This window comes from Leptinotarsa decemlineata, unplaced genomic scaffold (genome assembly GCF_025532065.1).
Source record: "Leptinotarsa decemlineata unplaced genomic scaffold, Ldec_3_MD MMD2_tig00026299_RagTag_RagTag, whole genome shotgun sequence".
Classification (NCBI taxonomy): Eukaryota; Metazoa; Arthropoda; class Insecta; order Coleoptera; family Chrysomelidae; genus Leptinotarsa; species Leptinotarsa decemlineata.
In genome coordinates, this window is record NW_027412676.1 from 10469620 (window position 1) to 10495519 (window position 25900).

Below are 25900 nucleotides of genomic sequence, written 5' to 3' on the forward strand. Positions count from 1 at the left end.
CGATAACAAGACTTCAAATCATAAAATAATAATTGTCCTCAAACTACAAACGATGGAGTTGATTGTAGCTAAAATTAGATGTTTGTAGTTACCATTGAACGCATCAAAAATGAATAAAATAAAATGGAGTATTTTTCAACTAATTTAACCTAACATAACCTATCCTAACCAACATACGTAACCTGATATCTGAAGTAGAAACCAACGTATTTTAGAATGCTTTATTTGGAAAAAAGCATCTACCCCCAACATCTAAACTGACTTCCGAATTCAGAAACGAACTCATGTTAGTATGTTAGTATAACGGAATTTAATGTTACGTTACGTCAGTTGTCAGTTTCTGCTTTATTTTGATCGTTATAGTTTATAAAGTGCTGAAGAATTTTCATCAAATACGTTTCAAGAATGTACGAAATAAAGCTGGAAAATCATTACCTGCAATATCTGATTCTAATTGAGGTAGAGAAAATTGAAAAGTTTGTTTTTATTATTGAATTTGACATCTGAAACGAATTGAATCATTCTGGCGAATCTTATTGTTAATGACGTCACTACGAATCGTTTTTGAATACACGCCCGAATACGATTAAACGCCAGAAAACACCTTATATTTCAGTTAGCAGTTTGACATCAGACTATGTCATTAATTTGACAATCGTACTATTTTTATCTGACACTCTTATCTATTTAATTTTTCAACATTCAGAAACGAAAGTACGTCAAATCTCAGAAGAAACACCTGATGAGTCATGGTCTTCTCCACTGCATTTTATGAAGTCAAAAGTACCAGAGTTGAGCCTTTCAATTGAACAAGATTTCAAAACTTCTGAAACAGAAGTGGAGTCTACCATAGAAAATCAAGCGGAAGTTAAATCATCAATCGGAAGAGATAAAGAAAATGAAGTAACTCCACATACAGGAAAGTTGGGAATAACGTTTGAAGTACCCCGTTCCACTGAACTTATCACTTCTCCCAAACTAGAAATGGAGTATACTGTAGAACATAAAGAAGAAGTAAAAAAATCTTCGGAATCGACAATCGAAACAAGTGGGAAATTTGAAGTAACTTCTGCCTTAGGACGTCTTACTGAGAGTCGTACAGAAAATTCTGATTTAGAAGTAGAGTCAACTATAACACATGAAAGTGAAATTATCGTACATTCTGAATTTTCTAAAGAAGGTACAGTAACTAAAAGAATTCTATTCTCTCATGAAGCGGAAGAGGCATTAAAGTCAACCATTCAGGTGGAACAAGAGTCGCAAGTAGAACATGGGGAAAAAGTTCCTGAGTTAGCTAAGATAACAAGTGCTGAGCAAGGAATAGAACACACTTTTGAATCTGAAACAGTGCTCTACAAGATATCAAAGCCAACCTCTACTATTGAAAGAAAAATGGAAGAAACGAGTATTAAATCTACTGATATCAATAGAGGAACTACCAAAGTAGGAATAGAATCAACCATCGAACATGAAGGAAAAACTGTCGAAACAACTGAATTGACAACTAGAGAAGGTGCTACACATTCTATGAAGCCAGAAGAAACGTCTAAGCCAGATTTTTTCATTAAAAAAAATACAGGAACTCCTGAGATAGAAGTAAAATCTACTGTAAAACGTGGCCCAGAATTCATCCTCGAACCTAAAACGGAAATCATTGAATCGTCGGAACAGTCGACAACAAATAAAGCTAAAACCTTGATTACTGCATTGGAACAACAGGTAACTTCATTAAGCACTGAGATATCGAAGCCGATCATTACTATCAATACAGAGGAATTGAAAAAAGAAATATTAAGTTCAACGTTTGAGCAAAATATATCTGAAAGACGCAGTGAAACAATTGAAATGAATGAAGAATTTTTCATCGCACATAAACAGCAAGTTGCAAAAAAAACTGAAAAGGATACCGAAATTTCGGAGATAAATATAAAGTCATTCATCAAATATGAGCAAACAGCAACCGAGACAATCGGATCCTCAGTCAAAACTTCACTTTCTCCAAAATCTCTCAAACCTGCATATTCCATCACTGATGATATGAAATCTTCTGAGGTAGGAGTAGAGTCTACTAATATCGAACTTGAAGAGATGACCAAAGCAATTGATTTACCAATTGAAATGGTTGAAGTACCAATCACGATAAATTCAGAAAGATCTAAAGAAACTGAATCAGAGAATCTTGAGGAAAGTGTCAGAAATGTCGTACTAGAAGTAGAGACTACCGTCCAACCTGAAACCGAAACTATTAAATTATCTGATCAATCAACTGAAAAAACTGGTGAAACAAAAATTACTTCATATTTAAAGCAACATGAAACATCAAAACAAACTGTTGTTTCGACGCTTGAAGCAAACGAAATGAGAGAAGACTCTACCGAAGAAATGAGTGAGATTCAAACATTCAATTCTTCTGAACTCCTGGAACCAAGTATGGTTTGTGAAGAATGTTCGGGTACAACCAACAGAACAACGGAACATATCAAAATTTCTGGGACTGAATTGGAATCTACAGTCAACCATAAAGAAAGCGTTTTTGAAATAAATGAATCGTCAGTCGGAGAAGAGGCAGAAAAAAAAGGAACACCCGAGTCAAGAACACCCATCGAGAAACATACTGAAACCACAGAAGGACAAATTAAATCATTCAAAAAACATACAGGAAAAGTTACCGTACTGAAAGAATTTTCAACTGAACAAGGATCATCCTATTTTTCAGCGATAGAGGAAACGCAAAAGTCATCTAAAAGACTCCCTGAAACATCCGAAGCGGAAAAAGTGAAAGTTACAAAAGAAATTGAATCTTCATCTGGTGAGGCTGAAGAAACCAGAGTAAACGCTTCTTCTGGAAAGTCAGGTAGAACAATATCAAATATTTTCACCAAAAAACATATTCAAATCTCTGAAATAGAAACAGAATCAACTATCGAAAATAAAAAAACAGGAACAATCGCATCCTCATTAATAGAAGGTGAAGAATTCGAAAAAACTTCACATTTTGAAAATTCAAAATCAGCTCCTGTCACTGAAAACCAAACTGAAGCTTCTGAAAAAGGAGTAACATCTACTATTGAACATGAAGAAGAAGGTATGGAAGTTACTGACTACAATAACCTGGAAAGTGTAGAGACTACTCCACATCCAATGAAATCGTCAAAATCTCAACTTACCACTAGAGAATCAATGAAATCTCCTGAGGTAAGGGTAGAATCTAGCTCTAACAAATATGAAAGAGTTGCAGAAGAGTTTGAATTGCAAAGTGAAGAAAACGAACTGTCTGAAACCTCACAGTCAGTAGGGTCGGAACAAACGGAATCGGAAAATTTGGTTGGGAAAAGTAGTAGAAATGTAGAACTAGAAGATGAAACTACCCACGAATCTGAAACAGAAACTAGCGAATTTCCTGCACATTCAACCAGAAAAAAGAGTGAAACTAAACTCAATTTAAATTTGCAGCAACAGGAAATCTCAGAGCATCCTGAAATATCGAAGTCGATTACGATCACCTCTAGAGAGGAAATTGAAGAAACAATTGATTCGAGAACTGAAGCAACAGAAACACGTCTAGAGTCTACCGAAGAAGTGAATGAGATTCAATTATTCAATTTTTCTGAATTCCCAAAAACGAGTACCGTTTGTGAAGAATGTTCTGCTGCAACCAACATATCGACTGAACGCATGAACATTTCTGAGATAAAATCGGAGTATACCATTAATAATGATGAAAATGTTGAAATAACTGAATCGTCAATCACAGAAAGTAAACAAACACTCGAATCAATTCCTTCCATTAACGAACATCCTGAAACTTCTCAGGTACAAATGAAATCTACCAGGGAACATAAGAAAAAAGTTACCGTACTAAAAGAATTTTCAGCTGAACAAGGGACTCCCTATTCTCTAACGATAGAGGAAATTTCACTGTCAAACCATTCGTCTAAAAAACTGCCTGAAACATCTGAAGCGGAAAAATATAAAGATAAAGTTACAAAAGAAATTGAATCTTCATCTGGTGAAGGTGAAGAAACTAGAGTAACCGCATCTTCTGGAAAGTCAAATACAACAATATCAAATATTTTTACCGAAAAACATATCCAAATCTCTGAAAAAGAATCAACAATCGAACACGGAGAAACAGTTACAGGAACAACCGAATCCTCAGTAGTAGAACTTGAACTATTCGAAAAAACTGCACATTTTGGATATTCAAAATCAGCTCCTGTCACTGAAAACCAAAATAAAGCTTATGAAAACGGAGTATTTTCTACCACTGAACATGAAGAGGAACTCGTGGAAGTTGCTGAATATAATAATTTTGAAGGTCTAGAGACTACTTCATATCCAATGAAATCGTCAAAAACTCAACTTACCACTAGAGAATCAATAAAATCTTCTGAGGTGAGAGTAGAATCCAGTTCTAACAAATACGAAGAAGTTACCGAAGGGTTTGAATTGCAAAGTGAAGAAAACGAACTGTCTAACACCTCACAGTCAGTAGAGTCCAAACAAACGGAATCAGAGAATTCGATTGAGAGAAGTAGTAGAAATGTAGAAACAGAAGCTGAAAGTACCCGCGAATCTGAAACAGAAACTAGCGAATTGCCTGTACATTCAACCAGAAAAAGTAGTGAAACTAAACTTACTTTGCATATGCAGCAACATGAAATATCAGAGCATCCTGAAATAGAATCAATTACATTTGCCTCTAGAGAGGCAATTGAAACAGTTGGTTCGATAACTGAAGAAACAGTTGGTTCGATAACTGAAGAAACAGTTGGTTCGAGAACTGAAGCAACAGAAACACGTCCAGAGTCTACCGAAGAAGTGAATGAGATTCAATTATTCAATTTTTCTGAATTGCCAAAAACGAGTACCGTTTGTGAAGACTGTTCTGCTGCAACCAACATATCGACTGAACGCATAAACATTTCTGAAATAAATTCGGAGTATACCATTAATAATGATGAAAATGAAATAACCGAATTGTTAATCATGGAAAGCACAGAAAGTAAACAAACACTCGAATCAATTTCTTCCATTTACGATCATTCTGAAACTTCTCAAGTACAAATGAAATCTACCAGCAAACATGAATTGAAAATTACCGCGCAAAATCAGTTTTCAACTGAAGAAGGAGCTCCATATCCTCCAACGATTGAAAGAACGTCAGAGTCAAGTCATTCGACAAAAAAACTCTCCGAAACCCCTGAAGCGAAAACGAAATATTTGAATAGAGATGAAGAGGAAGTTGCAGAAGAATTTGAAACTTCATCTGGTGAGCCTGAGGAAACCAAAGTAACCGTAACTTCTGTAGAGTCAAATACAACAATATCAAATATTTTCACCGAAAAACATATCCAAATCTCTGAAGTAGAAAAAAGAAAATCAACCATCAAACATGAAAAAACAGGAACAACTGAATCCTCATTTGTAGAGAATGAAGTATTCGAAAAAACTAGATCTTTCGAAAAAGAAGAAAAGTCTTCTATTGAACATAGCTTGGAAGTAATGAAATCAGTTACATTTAAGTCTAGAGAGGAAGTGAACGACGGCCAACTGTTTAATTTTTCTGAATCCTCAAAAACGAGTAAGATTTGTGAAGAATGTTCTGAAAATGAGGTTATTTCAAAAGATATAAGTGGAGAAGAAACAACTACCATGATAGAACTTGCCGTATCTAACGAAAAAGATAAATCGGCAAAAATTTCAACAACTTCGGAACTAGCTAAAAAAGTTTCTTCGACTCTCAAATCAGAAGTTGAAATTACGGAGGCAAAGTTGGCAAAAAGCACACAAAGAGTCTCACATTATGTAAGGATAGATCAAACATCCGAATTGAACCATTCGACTGAAAAGCTCAGTGCTCCAGAAATGGAGGTAAAATCTTCCATCGAATATATAGATAAAGTTACAAAAAAAGCTACTTCATCTGGTGAGAGAAAAGAAACTGGAGAGACTCACCATTTTGAATATTCAGAAAACACACCCAAATCAGCTCCTGTTAATGAAAATCAAAGTACAGCTTCTGAAGCAGTTACGGAAGTAACTGAATTGACAAATCAAGAAGGCGTAGAAATCCATGATCATTCTTTGCAATCATCTAAATTTCAACCTACCACTAAAAGAAGTATCAAATCTTCTGAAGAAGCAAAGTTAATCACTATCAAACATGAAGAGGAAATTACCAAGGTGGTTTCGTTGCCGAATGAAGAAGGCACTGAAGTTTCATTCATCTCACAGCCAGAAAGATCAAAGAAAACTGAATCAGAAAAATTTTATGAAAAAGGTACTGGAACTGTCGAACCAGAAGAAACCACTCTTGAACCTGAAAAATCAACTAAAAAAAATGGTGAAATTAAGATTTCATCACAAACGAAACAGCAGGAAACGCCATTGTCTACTGAGGTTTCGAAATCAGCTACGCCTCACATTGAAGGGTCAGTACAAGAAACAGTAAGTTCTAGATTTGAAGTGAACGGAACAACTATAGAATCTACTGAGGAAGTGAATGAGGTCCAGTTATTCAACTTTTCTGAACCCCCGAAAACGTCTGAGTTTTGTGAAGAATGTTCTAACACAACCAGCAGATCGACTGAGGCTAAAAATAAGACTTCAACAGCGGAAAGTACAATGAGAGTTTCTCCCATATTCACAACGGAAAATGTGATAACAAATATAGAGTTGCCAGAAACCCCACAGGTATTCCCTACCATTAACGGTTCTGGAAACAGAACCGAAGTGAATACTGAGCAGATTATAAGTAATGAAGAAAAAGTCCAATTAACTAGTGAAGGAGAAGAGTCTACATCATTAACATATATAGAATTACATGAAAGGTCGACTATCGAACATAATCCGAAAGATACCGAAATCTTTTCTACTGTTCGTAGTAGCTCAAAAGTTGAACAATATTCCACTGAAGTCCCCAAAACTAGAGTTAGTGTAGCAATATTGAATGAAGAGTTGAAGTCTGAAAAGGTGCCAGACAAGAAGGTAATACAAACCGAACCTGAAATAACATCAACCGTATCACATCATATCTCATTGAGATCACAGTATACTTATGAGGAAACACATGAAGAAAAACAAAAACTTACTTCCGTATCAGAACTACTCACGAACAAAATGGAAAAATTATCAACTGGAGAAATTCCAACTCCACATTTGGAAAATTCCACACTATCGAATGAGATAACTAATCCCGCTGAGTCTAAAATAGGAAAAAAACAAACAGAGCAATCTGTAATGACGGCATCCCTTACTTCCGAACAGTTTACCGAAGAAATACAAGAAGCCCAGCTTTTTCATTTTTCCGAGATACTGGCAGGTAGTAGTAGTATATGCCAAGAATGTACAAATCCGATAGAGACTTCAGAGATACAGTCCACTATCAAGCGAAAAAATGGACGCACTGAATTGATGTTTGACAAAACTTCGAAACCTTCTACTGAGGAATGGAAAAAATCTACTGCCGAACAAGAAGAAAAAGTTACTAAAACAGCAGAATCGAAAATCTCAGAACATCCTCAAACTGGAGAGACTCTCCATTCTGAAATGTCTGTATCAATATTTTCCACTAAAGAAGGTATACCAATTTCTATAAAAGAAGAATGGTCTTCTCTTGTTCAAGAAGAAAAAGTAACCGATATATCGAAGTCAATTACTCAGAAAATTAGAACATCTGGAACATTACCACATTTTGAGGAGTCAGAGAGAATGCGGCACTTGAATTATTCCACTGAAGAACCTAGCACAACTCCTAAAGAAAAAACCTATACTAATGAACATAAAGGAAAAGTAAACGAAGCGACTGAGCTACCAAACCTGGAAGGTGCAGGAACTGAAATAACGTCTCATTTTACAAACTTTGAAGAAACGACTCAGCCGAGTCCTTTCTCTGAAAAGCGTATCGAAACTTTTGGGACAGAATTAGAGCATAGTACTGAACATGAAGAAGTCAGTGAAACAACTAAATCTGCAATTGGAGAAAGTGAAAAAACTGAAATAACATCACATTATGGAATATCAGAACGAATACAGGGCACTAGTCTTTCCACAGAAGCACGTAACAAAATTTCTGGCGGGGAAATACAGTCCGCTTTCCCACAAAAAGAGAAAGTTACAGAAAGTATGGAATCAACAACAGAAGTTGAAAAAACTCCGCATTTTAAGATTTATGAAGTAACATCGAAAGTAAGCTATTCTGCTGAAGAGTATAACCAAACTTCTGGAATAGGAATAGAATCTACTATCGAAGAGAAAGTTTCCGGATCAAAATCGACAATGGAAGAAGGTAGAGAAACTGAAGTAACATTTCTTGTCAAATCAGAGAAAACATCTGTGTCCGAGTATTCAACTGAAGAAATTGAGTCCAGTATCCAACCTAAAGGAAAAATTACCAAAGCAACTGAATCCGAAAAAGAAAAAGGTGTAGAAATTGAAGGAACTTCATATTCTTCAGAAGAATATAATAACACTTCTGAAATAGGAGTCAAGTCAACTAATGAACTTGAAAAAAATATACCCGAAGAATCTACCATTAAACCAGAAATATATACTGAAAGATCTGTTTCTTCACGTGAAACGGGAGTTGAACTGCCAGTTACTTCGCTGTCAGAAAACTTGGATCAAACTAAATCGGGTTTTTTTGTTAAAGAAATTACTAATACTGTGGAATCTACACTCGAATCTGGAATAGAAATTACCAAATTATTTGAACTGCCAAGTGCAAAAGTTTCTGAAACTGAGACTACGTCAAATTTAGACCAATATAAAACAATGTCGAAGTCAGATACAACAAAGGTGGGAGAATTCCTAAGTTCGATACAGGAGGTAAGCAAAAATAGCTTGGAATTTACGAAACAAGTGGATCAGGCCCAACTTTTTCATTTTGCTGAAAACCTGAAAACGAGTACGGTTTGCCAAGAATGTTATGAAACATCAACAGAAGGTGGAAACGGTATGTACTCAAAGGAAGTCAGTGTAAAAGAATCAACTATCCGAATGAATCTTTCAGGATCTATTGAAACGTATTCAATGCCAACTTTGAAATCGGCAGTAACAGTTCCTTTTGTAACTGAAGTAAAAGTATCAGAAAATACACACTCACGAATGAGCTCTTCTTTGATCAAATCCGAAAACAGAACTGAGGAGGTATTCACTAAGAATGAAACAATCGAAGGAACTGGCCACGAAGAGAAGTATAACATATCAACTACGGGATCCAGTATAAAAGATATGTTGAAAACAACCACTGAAGAATTGAAATTACAGACTGAAACAATGCCTGTAGAGAAAGAACAAACCGTTTATTTCAGTGAAGAAACTTCAGTAGGAAGAATTATATCGGTAGTCACAAATGAAGAAGTGATAGGAAGCGTTCCTCTAGAAAACATCACCCTGTCAAGTAGAATGGGAAATGCAATCACTTCTGAACAGGGAAACGAAAAAACAAAACCGTCTGGTTTAACGTCAACCCTTAATGTCAAAATTAGTATTGAAAATGTGTCACATCCAACATATATGAGTTCGAAACTTAAGGAGCCCAGTGAAGAAGTAGATGAGGCACAACTTTTTCACTTTTCTAAGGCTCTAGAAAATAGAACAATATGCCAAGAATGTTCAAACGCCACTGAGAAATCGACAGAGAGCCACAAAAAAGTGGTAAGTCACGAAGTGAGTTCAGTAACTCATGAAAATGTGACCTTCAGCAAAGAATCTACAGTATCTCATACTCCAGAAGGAACACAATCGATGTTGTCAGAAAAAGGACATGGCGCTGTAACCATCAGTAGAGAATCTACTGGATATCATACTTCAGAAGGAACTCAATCAAAACTGCCAGAGAAAGGACACGGTTCTGATTTCAACACAACAGGAACTACCGCAAAATCAAAACCAGAAGATTTTCTGCAAACACTTACTGAATTGTCAGGATTACACCTCACGATAACACCTGCAATGAGTTCTATTTCATTACCAGAAGAAGTCCAAGTATTGACAGAACTTGGCATTCAAGATGAGCAGTTTATAATTAAAACTGCTATCGAGAATATAACGGAAGAAAGTCGTCCTGCAACAAGTACAACAAGTATCAAAACTGTCATAGTTGGACAGAAAACACATACTACTTCAGGTCCAACTAAAACAGTAGTGGTCATTGTCAACAACTCGGGTATGAAAATGGAAAAAATCAACGAGTCAGCTTTACAAAACCTCTTGAATAAGTCCATATCGGAAATTGATTTGGAATACATCGACCTCCACAATATATCGAAAGGATCTGAAGAATATACCAAGTCGGAAGAATCCGAGGAAGCTGGACATTTACTATTGAAGGGGGACGGCAAAACATGTAATCAAAGCGAATTCGAATCTAAACAAGCCTGCGTCTGTGACGTGGATGCTTATTTGACAAGTATCGAACACCATCTGGGAGATAATTTAAAAATGGATGTGAAACATCACAACTGTACTCAATTTGTGAGTTTCCGCGATGGTCTCATAGTCAACAACTCAACAAAACCCCTCAAACGTAGGAAGAGAAGTCTCTTATACTTGAGTAATAAGGATAGATCTAACAATGTAATTGAAAGCAATAACATCGATGAAGTTTTTAATGCTGACTATGAGCTGCAGGCAACAGGTAGAGTATAATGTGTTAGTTACTCACTTATCTAATTCTTATATTTACTGCAGGTACAAACATGATCGCACTTCCCGGAACTAAAGCCCATCTGTATTGCTATAACAGAGCTGAAGCTCTTTTGGAAGATGAGGGAGTTATTTATTCCTGGGAATTCAAGAGTGATATTTTAAAAAATGGTAAGTACCTATTTCCTATGGCCCGTTTTGCATCATGCAGGATATGTATGCAGAAAAGTGAATTGAACTGGATATTTTTCACAATAACTCAACTCATGATTTGAAGTGACGTTTTATTTAAGAAGGGTATCACGTTTTTTCTCATGTGCTATTTTTTCATTAGATCATATTAAGTTCCTTGGTGGTGAATTGAGTAGTTCTGCATATTATTTTCATTTCATTTATAATAACATACGGTTCACATTCTATGGCATTAACAAATCAAATGAAGGAACAGATTTCGACAATTTCCAGAAACTAAAGAGTCTAATATGAATATTACTGTATTACATCAAACCGTTATTTTCAACACCTCGACACGTGTTTCAATCACCAAGTGATCATCTTCAAGAGGAAGCTCAAACTCAATCTTCCTCTTGAAGATTATCACTAGGTGATTGAAACACCTGTCGAGGTGTTAAAAATGACAGTTTGGTGTTGTGTTAAAACTCCATTAATATTCATTACTACACCAAATGTTCCAAACAATTCAAAATCTAAATGAAATCCTGTAAAAACTGACTGGAAAAATATGTAGACCATCCATAGATGATCAGGAAAAGATCGGTTTTGTTAATAAATAATAATATTGAGATCTTCGTGAAGATTTATAGAATATAATCTTGCAAATTTTATGGTTTTCCATTCTTCACTTGTTTGAAGGAATTATTTGTTGCACAGTGTTATTGAATCGTTAAGAGAATCGTAGAGTTTCTCACTCTACGATTCTCGTAGAAAAAAATGAATACAATTTTGTCAAAATCAACGATACTGGATCTGTATAATTATGAATGTTATAGTGATTCAACAATCAGGATCGAATTCTGAAGAAAAATAGTCTTTAGCAAGTTTCCAATCAGTAATTCTCGAAATGTGAACCGTTGCCACTTGTCAGCTCTTCGTCAAAAAAGTCTTAAAATCCAAATAAAGTGTGCAGTATTCTGTATAAGGTCACATTCATCAATGTTATTTTTTCAGTAGGGGTACTATAAATGTATCATTTGAAGTAATTATACTCTTGTTAAAATACAAAAAACAATATTCTTTGAAAGATACTCTTTTGTGGAGGACTCAATACTTTTTACCTACTGTTGTTTTAGTTATATATATAAAACCTTCAGATTATGGAAGGTTGAATACCCACAAAAATAATTTGTTCCAATCATACTGCATCTTGAGACTATCTACATTCTACCTAGTTATTGTGCCAGTGCACATGTAATACCCAATACTATTGCTATGACTGTACCTATTTTGAACTGTGAAGTTAAAAAGAAGATAATTGTTCTTAACCTGTTTTTAAAAATGTATCTAGTTAATATTACTGGAGTTTTTTCCCAACACGACACGTGTCGAGGTGTTGAAAATAACGATTTGGTGTTGGGAAAAAACTCCAATAATATTCATTACTACACCAAAGGTTCCAAACAGTGCATCATAAGTAAGTATCTAGTTAGTGAACAGAAAGCAGTTATTTCAAAATTATTTCATGCAAACGAAAAGGGACCTTAAATTAATCATTTTCAAACGAGAACTATCATGAATTTTGGAATCTCTATACAATACTCAGTGGATCAATCTTAATATACTTTTTATTCTGTTTTTCCGTTGACTAGCTGTCGCCTCTCTACGACAACAACTCTCACAAGTCGAAACTTGTGCGAACTAAGGATTAACAAGATTCAATCTCTCAACGTGCGATTCATGGCATGGTTGGATATGGTTTTTCAAACTGAAAATAACATATTTCGCCATTATTTCAAATTGTTCTCATTTTGTTTTAGTGGCCCACCCCGTAACTTTGGGTAATGTTCATTACAATACTATGCGTAATGTTCATCAAAGGAAATGTAATCATTTTGGAAAAAAAGTGGGCATATCGTATATTCAAAACCCGAAGTTCAGAAACTGGTTGAATTGAATTAAAAATATGAATACTCTCCACAAATATGAATAAAAAGGCCCATACTATGGAACAAAATATCTAGCAAAGTTTCCGGGACCATTTTTTCCCAAATAAATATGGAACACCCTGATTTGAATCTAACGTGAATCGTCATTTTCGTACAGGCACTGTTGTAAGATTGTCTTGAAAATTTGTCTTGCAGTGCTTGTTCATCTCCATAAAAATAAAACTGAAAATAGAACGTTTAACTGTATTGCCAAATATGCACCAAACTAACTGACTATTTATAAGACAAGTATACTGAGGCACCAGTCAATCTAATAATAACACTGATTATCTTCATACATGACTCAACTTCTGAAGGAAGCACCAAACTCTTACGAAGGTTCGAAATAGATGAACTCTTCAATCTAGCATACCACTATTATAATCTTCATGCAGTCATTGTTCACTGTGGTTCTGGCGTTGAATCTGGCCATTATTAAGCATTGGACAAAGACGAAACGGGCTGATTTAAGTTTGACGATAGTCATGTCACTAAATATTCTGACAATATCTTGAATTTATTTGATCCTCTGGAGACACCCTACATTTCATTCTATGATCTGCCAATGACGTGGCAGATCAACATCTACAGATGCAGGTTTTTCCGGGTTTTCATGCAGCTGAAAAAGCAAATGCGAATCAATTAAACTCGCCCCGGAGCGCCAAATAATTTTTGTTGTTGTTTCATAATTTGTACTATTTTCTTTCTTATTTCAACATTAACATGAAATGAATTTTGAAAAATATATGTGAAAATTTCCATTTTACAATACTGAAGAATGGGTGAGGATGTATTTACGTGTGAGGGATTTTAATGAAAACACCTAATAAAATAACAATTTCATTTAATTACGCAAAATACAACTTAAAACTTTCGATACCCACACTCGGCCACTGTTTTCGGAACATATATTTACGAATTGGTTTTTTAGGTGAAATAATGCCATCAAATGAAAATCCTCTCATTATCTACAACGTGGAAATGAAAAATGCTGGAAACTACACCTGCACCCAAACAATAAACGGGAAAAAGAAAACCTATGACCATGAGCTGGAAGTTGTCACTTTTCCTGTATATAAAATTCAAACGACCATATTCTATTCGGTGAATGACACTTGCTCTCTGAAGGATGGTGATTTTTTGTATTCCTTTTTGCCGAAAATGATGGGCCCAATATTGTGCGGCGAGTCAGGAAAATTGTGTACAGTCGATGTAGCACGACCACGATGTTTTACGAAGGTGAGTTGAGTACTATAATTCCACAATACTAAGCACTAAATTCTTAGGAAGTTTCTTTAATGAATAAAATACGTTATCCGTTATTGTTTGATCATTTAGCTGCGTGTGTATAATTTAAATAGAAGATGATAAAATGTATAGAACAACAATCTGACAACAATGTTTTCGTTTCAATGCTATAATATTTCTGAAAATTTAGTGCTTACTATTATGGAATTTCAGTACAGTAATGATGAATATTCAAATGATTGAAAATATAAAACGAATACATGAGTTAGTGAAAACCGTATAACGGTCAATTATACAAGTGTATCTTCAGTTCCAATTTTTATAAATGGCAAATTGGAAACTGTTGAATAAAATATGAATAAAATAAGTAAAGCAATGTATGTTAAACGGTTTTATTGAAAAAGATAATAATGATAAAGATAATGTATTAAAAACTGAAAAATAATTCGGATGGTCCTAAGTAGTAGTCATCACACCACTCACCTCAGAAATCTACAGTATTGATCAGATAAAAACAATAATAAAATCGTTCGGTGTAGCGTAACCTGAGTAAATATGTGATTACTACGCGTAACCTGAATAAATATGTTAATACTACGCACAACGTATTTTTTTATCCGATCAATACCGTAGATATTGCTAAGGAGAATGGCGTGATGACTGCTATCTAGGACCTTCCGAATTATTTTTTACTTATTACTACATTATCTATATCATTATTATCTTTTTTTTTCAATAAAATCGTTTAACATAAAAAAAGTTTTACTTTTTACCACTAACGCTAGAGTTCGATTTTTCTCTGTACATTGACGAGTTGTCCTGTAAAAATTCGAGACACTTATAGAAATAAACGGTAACTTTTTTTTTCATCATTTTTGTTTCTATGAGATCTATATTCTAAAATAGTGAAATATAGGTAGGTAATATTTCGTTTTTCAAGATTCCTAATCAGTTTCAGTGCAAATTTGGCTTTTTCCATTTTGAATTATTTGGTTTTGTCATTTTTTCTGCCTCTTCCTACAAATTTCTGAAAATGACTTCACTGATTTGTGAATTATCCATTTTTATTTTTGACTGCAACAATACCATATTGTTATTAATAAACAATGATTCGCGCATTTCAAATGCGCATTTTTGTATTTTTATTGTCAATGAACCACACTTTGATAGTTCTTTAGTTATTTCAAAGTTACCTCATTCCTCGTATAATAACAGCAAGTTGAGGTGTATCAACAGTATCAGTGCTCTCGTCAACAGCCAGTGAAATATTTGTAAATTCCTTAATTTCCTTCTTCAGTTGAAAAGCCAAATTTTCAAATAAATATTTAGTCTTGAAGCGAGTGTTTCTTGACAGCAAAATATTTTGAATTATTGACTTTGAAATGGAAATGAAACATCGTCAACTTTCAACATACAATCTTTAATAAAATCACGCGCACGACACAAACAAATGCACCATGCCTTCACAATTACTAGACTTCACAATCACCACTTCGCAGTACAACTAGAAGCCTTGTCCGACCGTATCGCTTCAATTACTCGACTCCACAGACTCACGTCGCGCCGACGCACTCCTTTTATTTTGATAAGGAAGGTTCTAGTATAGGCTCGAAGTGCATTCAATCTTTGTATATAGACTAACCTTTACAAAGACTCTATTGTTCTCAACAAAAATAATAAGGTATTTCCGCTTGTTGCTAAGAGATAGCGATACTGTCTATGATTCAGTTTTTTACTAGCACTATTAGAAGTATAAAAGCTCTAAAAAATATGATTGGTCCTTCTGTGATACATTGCGATCACGGGCCGTATCTTTGACACGACCGGATTATAGCGTTTTGCATCATATGCAACAACAAAATAAACTTCAACTCATTGCGAGGATTCACGAATATACCTAAATTTCATTAGTTTCCTGATTAACTTTTACTTCAAAAATAATTGAATCGAGACTAAAAGGGAAAACGGAGTTCTAAATAGACGGATAGCATCATCATATTTTGTCCTATTTACACAAAACATTAGCGAATTTTACATCATCAACCTTTTATTTATACGCCATAATCAAGTATAAAACTTAAATCTGAAGTTTGAAGCCTCGGTTTCAGTTTTATACTTGATAATAGGGTCAAATCCGAAACCGATCGTATAAATAAAATCTACCAGTGGTAATTAGCCACAAGTGTTTTCATTTATTTCATTAAAGTGATCATGAATTACTATAAAATAAACAAGTCATCAATCACACATATTATTCTATAAAAATAGTTTCAGACACAACTTCTGGAAATGTCTGCCCTCTATTATTTTGATTATTTTTGCAGAACGATGATAATTTTTTCAACGTAACTGTCACAGCTACAATGAATGACATTGACAGCATTTTCCCTGGACTGGATGAAACAAAATGTAGCATCAACTGTAAATTGAAAGCTTACACAAATATGGTAGGACTAGTTTACAAAAACGAAGAAGTTCTGAAGAAGCTGCCCGGTATTAATCTGAAGCAGTAATGAGAATTGTTCATATTTTTGACAGTATCATTTTTAGTTCTCTCCAGGATCAATCCTAATCTACAATTTTTGACAAATGTCACTTTCTCCGGTGGAAAGGCGGAGGTATCCAAACCGCCGAAGATTATCACAAGCTGTGAGGGTGGCTATGGAATTGAAAAATTGAAACAGAGAATATGCGGTAAGTATCTTTACTTTTGTAAATCTTTCATCAGTTGTTTCTCAATATTATTGAATGAAGCACGAATTTTACTTCAATTTCGGTTTTATTGGCTTTCAAAAACAAATCATCTGAAGGAACAATTCGTTCAGGCCAGTCTCAACTCCCTACACTGTAGGTTAATGGACTGTCACCTATCAGAAAACAACTACTCCCCTGGCTAATATCACCAAGGGCGTTGGATTATATCCGACAGGCGTCAGTGCAGGATTCTTCACAGAAGTTATTTCTGCATATTATGCTGTTGGCGATACAACTGCCGCAATAGATTTTCAATTATTGGAACACACTTGCAGACCGGTTTTGGGCTGTTTGGCCACTCGTCAGTGCAAGGTAGTGTATATCATCAACATAAAGTCGATGATTTCCGATAATTGAAAATCGAATTCCGTTAGAGTAATGTAGCGCTCTAAATTCCCGCTTCAAGATAAGTTCACAAATAAATAAAAAAAAATGACAAAAACAAAAAAAAAATCTTCCCCTATGTCAGTATATTATTATTATTCTGGACAAATGACACTAGCACAGTGAAGACGGGGTGGTCCATAAAAGGTGTTCAAGGGCGCCACATGATTTGATTGCCCAGAATAAAAGATGGTTATAAGTGCCGACAAATCATGAAAGGTAGAATCTTATATATATTTATAAAAAAAGCTGATGACACTGCAAAATATATTGTATTCTTATAGTACAAAAAAAATATTCACCTAGTGAACAACGGATATAAAAATAATAACAATAAGGCCTATTTAATCACCAGGTCCTAAACAAAATAATCATTAAAAAATATATTTTGGATATGTAGCGGAAATTGTCGATTGAATAACCATGGAATCAAACCTCACTCTAACCCAAAGCTTAAGCTTAAACTCAGGCGCAGGAAAAATAAAATAATGATAAATACGTAATTTCCATGAAATAATTAGTGGTATAGTTGATAAATGGATCTTAATAAGTATATCACTAGATCACAAAAAAAAATTCTTAACCCTCTTATCTAGGTACTTGCGTGCTGGGGCATAAGACGCTGACTCCGTTTCCGGTAGGTATGGCTCAAGGTTATATCAAATCGTGTAGATCAAATCCCAAGCCAACCAAAAAAAAAAACCCTTCTCAGAAGGGTTTTGTTTCTTCCAAAGAGGAAAAAAAGTAGACCAGCAAAATTCCTGGGCGTTGGTTTATTTTTTTTTTGTCCCAAATAACACCTCCAACTCACAATGGATCGTTTAAAAAGAATGGAAAAAGAATGGAAAAAGAATCCGTCCCAATAGGTGTAACTGGGATTTTTCCACCTTTGTAGTTTTTTTTTATAGTAGCAGCAATTGAAATTGAACGGCTCCGGTCAAATAAATCCCTTAAACGGTTCGTGATAGTTCTCAACAATAACTACATCAATGACCAAAATCAAAGAGGCACTTCAATCACTATTTTGATATCAGAAGTAGAATCCCCAACGTGGGTAACAATAAAAATTGTTGCACTCCCTCAACCGTTAGACCTGCCTGTCGTTCATTTTGAAACACACTCCAAAAATAGATAATTTTCGCCTCCCTCTCACAGTTCCATCGAATTACAACACTCTCCTAAGAAAACTTCGCGAAATGAATATCATTCATTCACGATTCCTGCAGTACTATTTTCCTGCGAGTGCGATCACCCACACCTAGGTGTCACATATGATTAAAAGCAGGAAACCTAGAACGTACCTAATGAGGGTACGGTCAATTGCTATCAACGATTTGGAAGGACAGTTACTCGTTTCCAGATGGCCCTACCGAATTGGAAAATATAAAGGCACGAAAATGAGTTAAGAAAATAAACTTTACAGGGAATAACAAACAAGTATTATTAGCATTCAAATTCAATAAAAAAATATGTTACAGTATCATTCCTCGAACTAAGCTGAAGACTACAACAAACAACAGGTTTGTCGTCGCCCTATCTGCCTGTGAACGAGGTAACCAACTGCATATCCGAAATTTACCCAATTCCTCGTATAAGGAAAGAAATCTTTCACGTTCAGGCCAGTCTCAACTCCCCACACTGTAGGTTAGTTGGTTGACACCTATCAGAAAACTACTACTCCCCTGGCTAATACCACGAAGGGTATTGGATTATATCCGATAGGTGTCAGTGCAGGATTCTTCACTGAAGTTAATCCTGCATATGCTGTTGGCGATACAACTAAAATTCCTTCAGAGTATTATTCTTCGAACTAGGCTGAAGCGGACAACAAACAACAGATTTGTCATGAGAAAAGAGAAATGAAACTTTCAATTTTTTTTACCACTTTTATTTATAAATAACGTTACTACAGTTTCGTCCTATACGAACATTTTCAAACTTATACAATAAACTAACAATGATTCATTACATTCGCCATTATATACCACCCCTGTAGGTACTAATAGAAATAGAGGTAGTTGACTTGATTGAGTACCTGAATGTACAGTTCACAATGCGAATGTGCCAATTTAGAAACCGGCGAGTAAACTAAATCGATTTGAACATTTAACAGGTTGAACCCGCAATGTTTATGCTTGTGAATTTCCAAGGATTATGAATAATTGAGTTTGGAACCCTTCCTTGCATAGTGCAGAATTTCCATATCGTTTAGATTCGGAAACTTGTGGTTGCATGCCAAGAAATGGTTTGAAAACGTCGAATCATTTTTTCCTAGTCTGAAGGACCTTTCATGTTCAGTATATCGTTTTAGGAAGTTTCGGCCACATTGTCCCACATAAACACTATTACACTCCGGACACTTAAGCTTATAAATTCCAGATTTTTCCAACTTGTCGATCTTATCTTTGGCATTGAAAAGGAAATGAGATAACCTGGCATGTGGTCTGAATGCCACTTCCACATTGTTGTTTCTGAAGAAACCCGCAATTATCTCTTTTGGAAAAAGAACAGACAAAATCAGAACCAGATAAATCAAATCATCTAAAAGAACAATTTGTTCAGGCCAGTGTCAACTCGCATACACTGTAGGTTAACGACCTGACACCTATCAGAAAACAACTACTCCCATGGCTAATACCACGAAGGGCGTTGGATTATATCCGACAGGTGTTAGTGCAGGATTCTTCACTGAAGTTTTTCCTGCTGTTGGCGATACAACTGCCGCAATAAATTTTTAATTATTGGAACACTTTTGCAGACCAGTTTTGGGATGTTTGGTCACTAGTCAGTGCAAGGTAGTGTCTACCATCAACATAAGTCGATGATTCCCGACAATTCAAAATCGAATTCCTTCAGAGTATCATTCCTCGAACTACGCTGAAGCGGTCAACAAACAACAGATTTGTCATCGCCCCATTGTTGGATTTTTATTATTATTTATTAAGTTATTGTTAATATAAGTATCTCCTGCATCCTGAACAAGTATCTTAACTAGTTACAAATTACGAAAATTTTTCAAAAATTTAACAAGTCGCAATGCCTGGTTCTTCGTTCGCGTGGACTTTTTGAGTCTTCTCAGATTTTTTTACAGTGAAAATGTTTCATGTATTTACCTATCTTTCATTTATAACAAAAACGATGCAAACCATAAATATAGTCAACCAAAGTTTCAGCGAACCTGTCAAGTATTTCCATAGTATTTCTTCCAACAAATATTTGGCATGATTTTTCGAATTATGCCAAATATTTGGCATGTTTGGAATACAAACTGAGAAGAGAAAATTGTTTTTTGTATAATTCACTGTTCATATGAAAGTATTTGTTTCGAAAGAATTTTTCTTTCGTGTAATTTAATGTTTATATGAAAGTAGCTGTTTAAAGAAGGCTTTTTCTTCCAGTTTGTGTCTGAAAGTTACTTCTATGCATGATCTGCACATCCATGTAGAGTTACTGCTTTTAAAATTGATTGCTTCTTTCCTTTCTTTCGAAGATTCCCACATTTTTTTTGTATCAAGATGAAGTAGTGGAAAGCCAAGAACTTTCTTTCCCAAAAATATTCAAGATATTCTGAGACCACATGCACAAGTTCAACTCCACATAACTCGAGAACATCCATTCCTCAACTAAAAAGTCGATCAAGTGTGCGCCTAGACATAAATTCAAGGCAATTTTTAACTGGCCGATATTTTGGTCTTGGTGAAACAGGATTTTCTTTTGAAAACTTAAACTTGAAATGAGTAATGATGCGTAGTATGCTCCTGCAATGGTTTTTCCTTTTTGAAAATTGTCGATTGAAATAACTCCATGACTATCCCAAAAATCAGTCGTCATCACTTTCCCAGCCGAAAAAACAGCTTTTGCTTTTTTTGGAGTCGGTTCCCCCTTTGCAATCCATTGTTTGGACTGTATTTTTGTTTCGTGCGTATGACGCAGTGTATCCAAGTTTCATCTACAGTAATTAATCGGCGCCAAAACTCGGATTTATTGCTCCTAAACTGTGCCAACAGAGCGTTGGATATGTTCATCAAATGTTCATTCGAACATTTCTAACGCTCTGGTCTAACGTGAGAAACCTAACGCGCGGACATCTTTTTCATGCCTAAATGTTGATTTAATATATTCAAACACATTTTTTGACATGTTCATAACCTCTGCTATCTCGCTTACTTTACTTCGGCGGTCGTGTAGCACGATTTGGTGAACTTTGGCGATGTTTTCGTCAGTAGTTGAAGGTTTTGGACATCCCGAACGTTCCGTCCAGTTCCGTCCCGTCTACCAAGATCTGATGGCCACGTTTGAGTTCAGCTGCCAAAAATTTCACCTGTAGTAAAGGATGGTGCAGAGTCCCCATACACAGAATCCAACTCATCTTTGATTTCTTAGACGTTTTGCCTTTCAAAACGAATATTTAATGACAGTTCAATACTCGAGTTTGTCTACTTTCATAAAACACACACATCAACTCACTCAAACAACTGTTATTACCTCAGAGTAATAATAAGACATAGAGCATAGAGTGGCCATGCCTATACGGTGCCTATACCAATACAATACATGTGTTTTATGTTTTGAAACGGGTATCGTACTATCCTTTTCTGTACAACTTATGGGCGAGAGGGGTGGCGGGTAATGAGAGGTTATAGAGAGTTTATTTACATTTGAAGAAAGTGGGACCATAATCGTAGTCGATAATCCTAGGGATATTATATATTTATAAAATAAATCATTTCATGTGAAAACGTATTCTGTTCAAATAGTTCCTACAGGAAATTTTATTTATTATTTATTAATGATTATGGAAATGAAGTTTTTCTACCACCTACTAGATTTTCTTTTATGTATGGCTTTATAATAGAGCGCATGGTTTACTGGGTTAACATTAAATTATTCCCAATGAACTAATTCATAACAATGATAAATGTTAATTTCTAAAGTAATGAACTTTGCTTCATAAAATCACATGAAGAAATTTGTGATTTATTCTCAGATTTGATAAACAAGCGGTACGGTTTGTGAGGTCCGATAAAAAGAATTTTCTATTAGAAATCATGAATATTTATAATTACGATTGAGGTTTGATATTCTGAGCTCAACTTGTTATAAAGTTTCAAATTGAGGGAATTTGACTTCGACTTATTTAGCCTGAAACGTTTTAGTGCTATTCGGTTTGCTGATCTCGTGTCGTATTTGTGAAGATCTGACGAAACAGTATAGTTTCCTTTGTTTGAGTGTATTTAACAAAGGGTTTGATATATGTAAATGCATGGCAGTGTCATTATTTTTATGTCAGTAAAGAGGGGACGACAGTCTTCTCTCAGTCCGACTCCAGCCAGAAGACGAATAGCTTTCTTCTGTGATTTGAAGATGTTTAGCGCATTGCTGGAATTTCCCCATAGAATGGTCCCATAGCTAATACGCGAGTGAAACAAAGCGAAATATATTTGCCAGAGTGATTCGGGACCTACAACATATCTCAATCTTCTTAGGAGAAATATTGTACTGGGAAGCTCGCTGTTAAGTTTTAGAGTATGATAGTACCAGCTGAGAGTCATCGATTGTAATTCCAGGAAGTTTACAGTTTTCTCCTGATGTGTATTTATTGTTACTGGATATAATCAGTTGTTGCGTTTTTTCACCATTCAGTTGTAGGGAGTTTGCAGAAAACCAATTTCTAGCAAGGTCAACAGAATTGTCAGCAAGAATTACATCGCCCAGCTCAACAACATGATCTTAGAATATTCCTGAACGCCTAGATCCATTTTATTTTGATGTCCATAGAAACGATCATTGGAAAGGTCATTTAAGCAATTATTAACATTTTGAGTATAATGTGAAGGCGCGTGTCCTGTAAACAACACTGGTCCAATGATTTTTGTCCCAATAAGACCTCATTATACACTCACGCTGAAACAAACTCGTGGTTCTCATTACTCTAGTAATGATGACTATTTTCCTATTATAGTTCCGATTGCCATCGGCCATAGAATCAATATTAAGAAATTAGGATTAGTGTTTTTAGCATTTAAAAACCATCTGGAAAATGTGATTTCTTCAATGGAAGTAACTTTTTATCCATGAAACAATTTAAAAAAAGTCAAACACTAAATGTTAAGTGAAGCTTATAACGCGTTGGTGAAAACTGCACCAGAATCGATTGAACTGTTTTTGAGATTAGCTCGCACAAACGGAACAGGCAGCGGTCAGTTACACTTTTATTATACGAATTGATTATTTATGTGCATTTACATTAAAAAATAAGGCAGACCCTTTTGCTGGATTTGCAGTTGATAATCACTTGTATTTGCAGTTATTTGTCCCAAGCATACCTACAGCGGAGATGACGAAGCATTTTGCAGGATTTGTCCAGCAGGTCAGTACCAACCTCAAGCAGGATCCAAAGCTTGTCTACCTTGTACATCTCCTGTAGATGATTCCATGTGTCTTCGGATGCTGGTAAGTTCTTTGTTTTTGGCTCCTACATAATTCCTTCCAAATCCTGTTTTTCCGTTGTGTATCTGTCTCACGTACTACATGAGATGCAAGTGGAGTATCTTAACGATGGGAGAAATGTACAGTAAAATGGATTAACGGAGTCTCTAAGTCAAAAAATTAAAATCATAGCTCTACCTTACTTTGCCGAGCTTTCACTTCTGATGGAAAGCTTCTTCATTCTTCAGGGCAGTAAAAATGAGTGAAACAGTTAAATCTAAGAAGTAGGCAGTTCGAGACCTTAGAAAGAACTCGTGAAGATACCTGGGGATTAGGCAGATTGAGACGCCGGCGTCAAGTCAAATCAATTTCTTGAAAATAGCTCCAAAATGGGAGCCGAAACGTCGAACACAAAACTCCAGATGCGGTTCAACCCGAACTCAACGACAACATACTACTGACCGCGGAAACATATCCGAACAGTCAACAGTCAAGCTGTTACTATTCTGAATAAATTTCCCAAATTTCTGCTACCGCAGTTGTCGGTTGATTGGTCAAATCACCAACATTGACATATAAACTTGGCAAGTTGACTGGGATGTCACACCAATAGATGGTTCCACTTTTGTCTCACTTGCGTTTACGCAGTTATTTTTATCAGGTACTTTTCGAGGACCGCCTGTCCGGTACTGACGATGCCCAACATGCTGAAACATTAATTTTAGATTGACCAGACATAAATATTTGAAAAAATAATCTAAATGGCACTCTGAAACTTCTTGCATCTCGATTTCTAAAATCTGTTGACTTTATATCTATATTACTTAGCTTAAACTTTTCTTCCAGTATTCTGATACAAAACTTTTCAAAATTTATGTTGGTGTTGCTTTCGGACTGATCCTGCTGATGATTTTCATTATAATATTCTGGAACAGTAGTATACGACGATACCCAAAGAGACAATTTGAAGGATCGCTCAAACAGCATCGAACTATGAGAAGAAGGAATACCACCGATATCGAAAAACAGGACCTTGAACCCCTTCTGAAGAAGAAAAATGATTTCAGAAGAAATGTACCTCCTGAAGTACCTCCTCCTGATTTCTAGAATAATATTTATTTTGTAAGAACTACAATGATTTTTTATTTTTAGTCTATTCAATAAATATACAATAAATATTTTTTTTTGTGAGAACGGGAGATCAAATAGACACAGATAAATTAATCAGGTAATAGGAGGTCAAATCACTCGAAATCAGGGTGGGAGTCATATAGGGCCATGTTTCGAATTCACTTATTAAATAACGCACAGCATATTTCTAGCAGGAATACATACTATAAGAGCAGGTCTATAAATAAAGTATAATGCGTCTTCAGCAACTCCAAAAAGAAGCACCCAGAGTGCTTGATGATAGAACCTATCGATGGTTTAGCGCACACATATGTTAAGTACAATTCTGGGGTAAACTGTGTTAAGTGCGTCTCTGAGTAGATAGTTGATATATCTTTGTTGTGCCCAAATGTGGTAATTGTTCACGTAGTCCAAGTAATCGTAGTCGAGTTGATTAAATGTGTTAAGTACCGATAAATAGACTCGCAATCGTGGTAAGTGCACTTAACACCTGTGGTATTTTAAGTTAGGATGTGGTTAGATACGCATTTGTGCTAGGTGGTCACTTACATCATTTGTTTTCCTTATTTATTGACAGAAACACAGATCATAATGCGACCCCAGAAGAAAAAATACTTGCTGTAAAAACACACATTGATTCATTTTCTCGTATTGAGTCTCACTATTGCAGAAAAGATACGCAAAGACTCTAATTAGCACCCAAGTTGAATTTGTCCCGTATGTATCGGCTATACCAAGATGACTATTATAAAGAAAGGAACATTACACCAGTGTCATATTTTGTATACCGCAATATTTTCAATTCATATGATCCATCACTGTCATTCTTCATTCCTAAAAAAATCAGTGCACTACATGTAATTAAAAAAAAAATCTGTTTTTCCGTTAACCAGCTGTCGCACCCCTACGAACGACAACCCTCAGAAGTCGAAACTTGTGCGAGCTAAGGATTAACGAGGTCTTACTTTTTAACGTGTGATTCCTAACACGGGAATTCCTACCATTCTTCCACTGATAAAACTATTTTGCAAGACAACTGGGACAAAAACAGAAAGCGAGAAGAGGAAGATATGAAAATGAAGTCTTTGGATAAGCTGAAGATCAATAACATTTGATCTTGAATCAGTTTCAAGTATTCCGTA

The 25900-nt window shown here is 35.3% G+C and overlaps 1 protein-coding gene across 3 annotated transcripts in view; it reads left to right on the plus strand.

Annotated features, from left to right (window-relative positions):
• Nucleotides 1–24805, plus strand: part of LOC111504387 (uncharacterized) — a 62395-nt gene extending 37590 nt beyond the window's left edge. For 2 of the 3 annotated variants that reach the window (XM_074180578.1, XM_074180580.1), the window contains 7 exons: nt 707–10642; nt 10696–10821; nt 13744–14051; nt 16385–16553; nt 16611–16754; nt 23506–23651; nt 24474–24805. In XM_074180578.1, the coding sequence (XP_074036679.1) occupies nt 707–10642; nt 10696–10821; nt 13744–14051; nt 16385–16553; nt 16611–16754; nt 23506–23651; nt 24474–24734 (11090 nt within the window). In that variant the 3' untranslated portion in view covers nt 24735–24805. The remainder of the gene's footprint in view (nt 1–706; nt 10643–10695; nt 10822–13743; nt 14052–16384; nt 16554–16610; nt 16755–23505; nt 23652–24473) is intronic. The other variant, XM_074180579.1, reaches the window with a different exon arrangement.
• The last annotated feature ends 1095 nt before the right edge of the window (nt 24806–25900 follow it).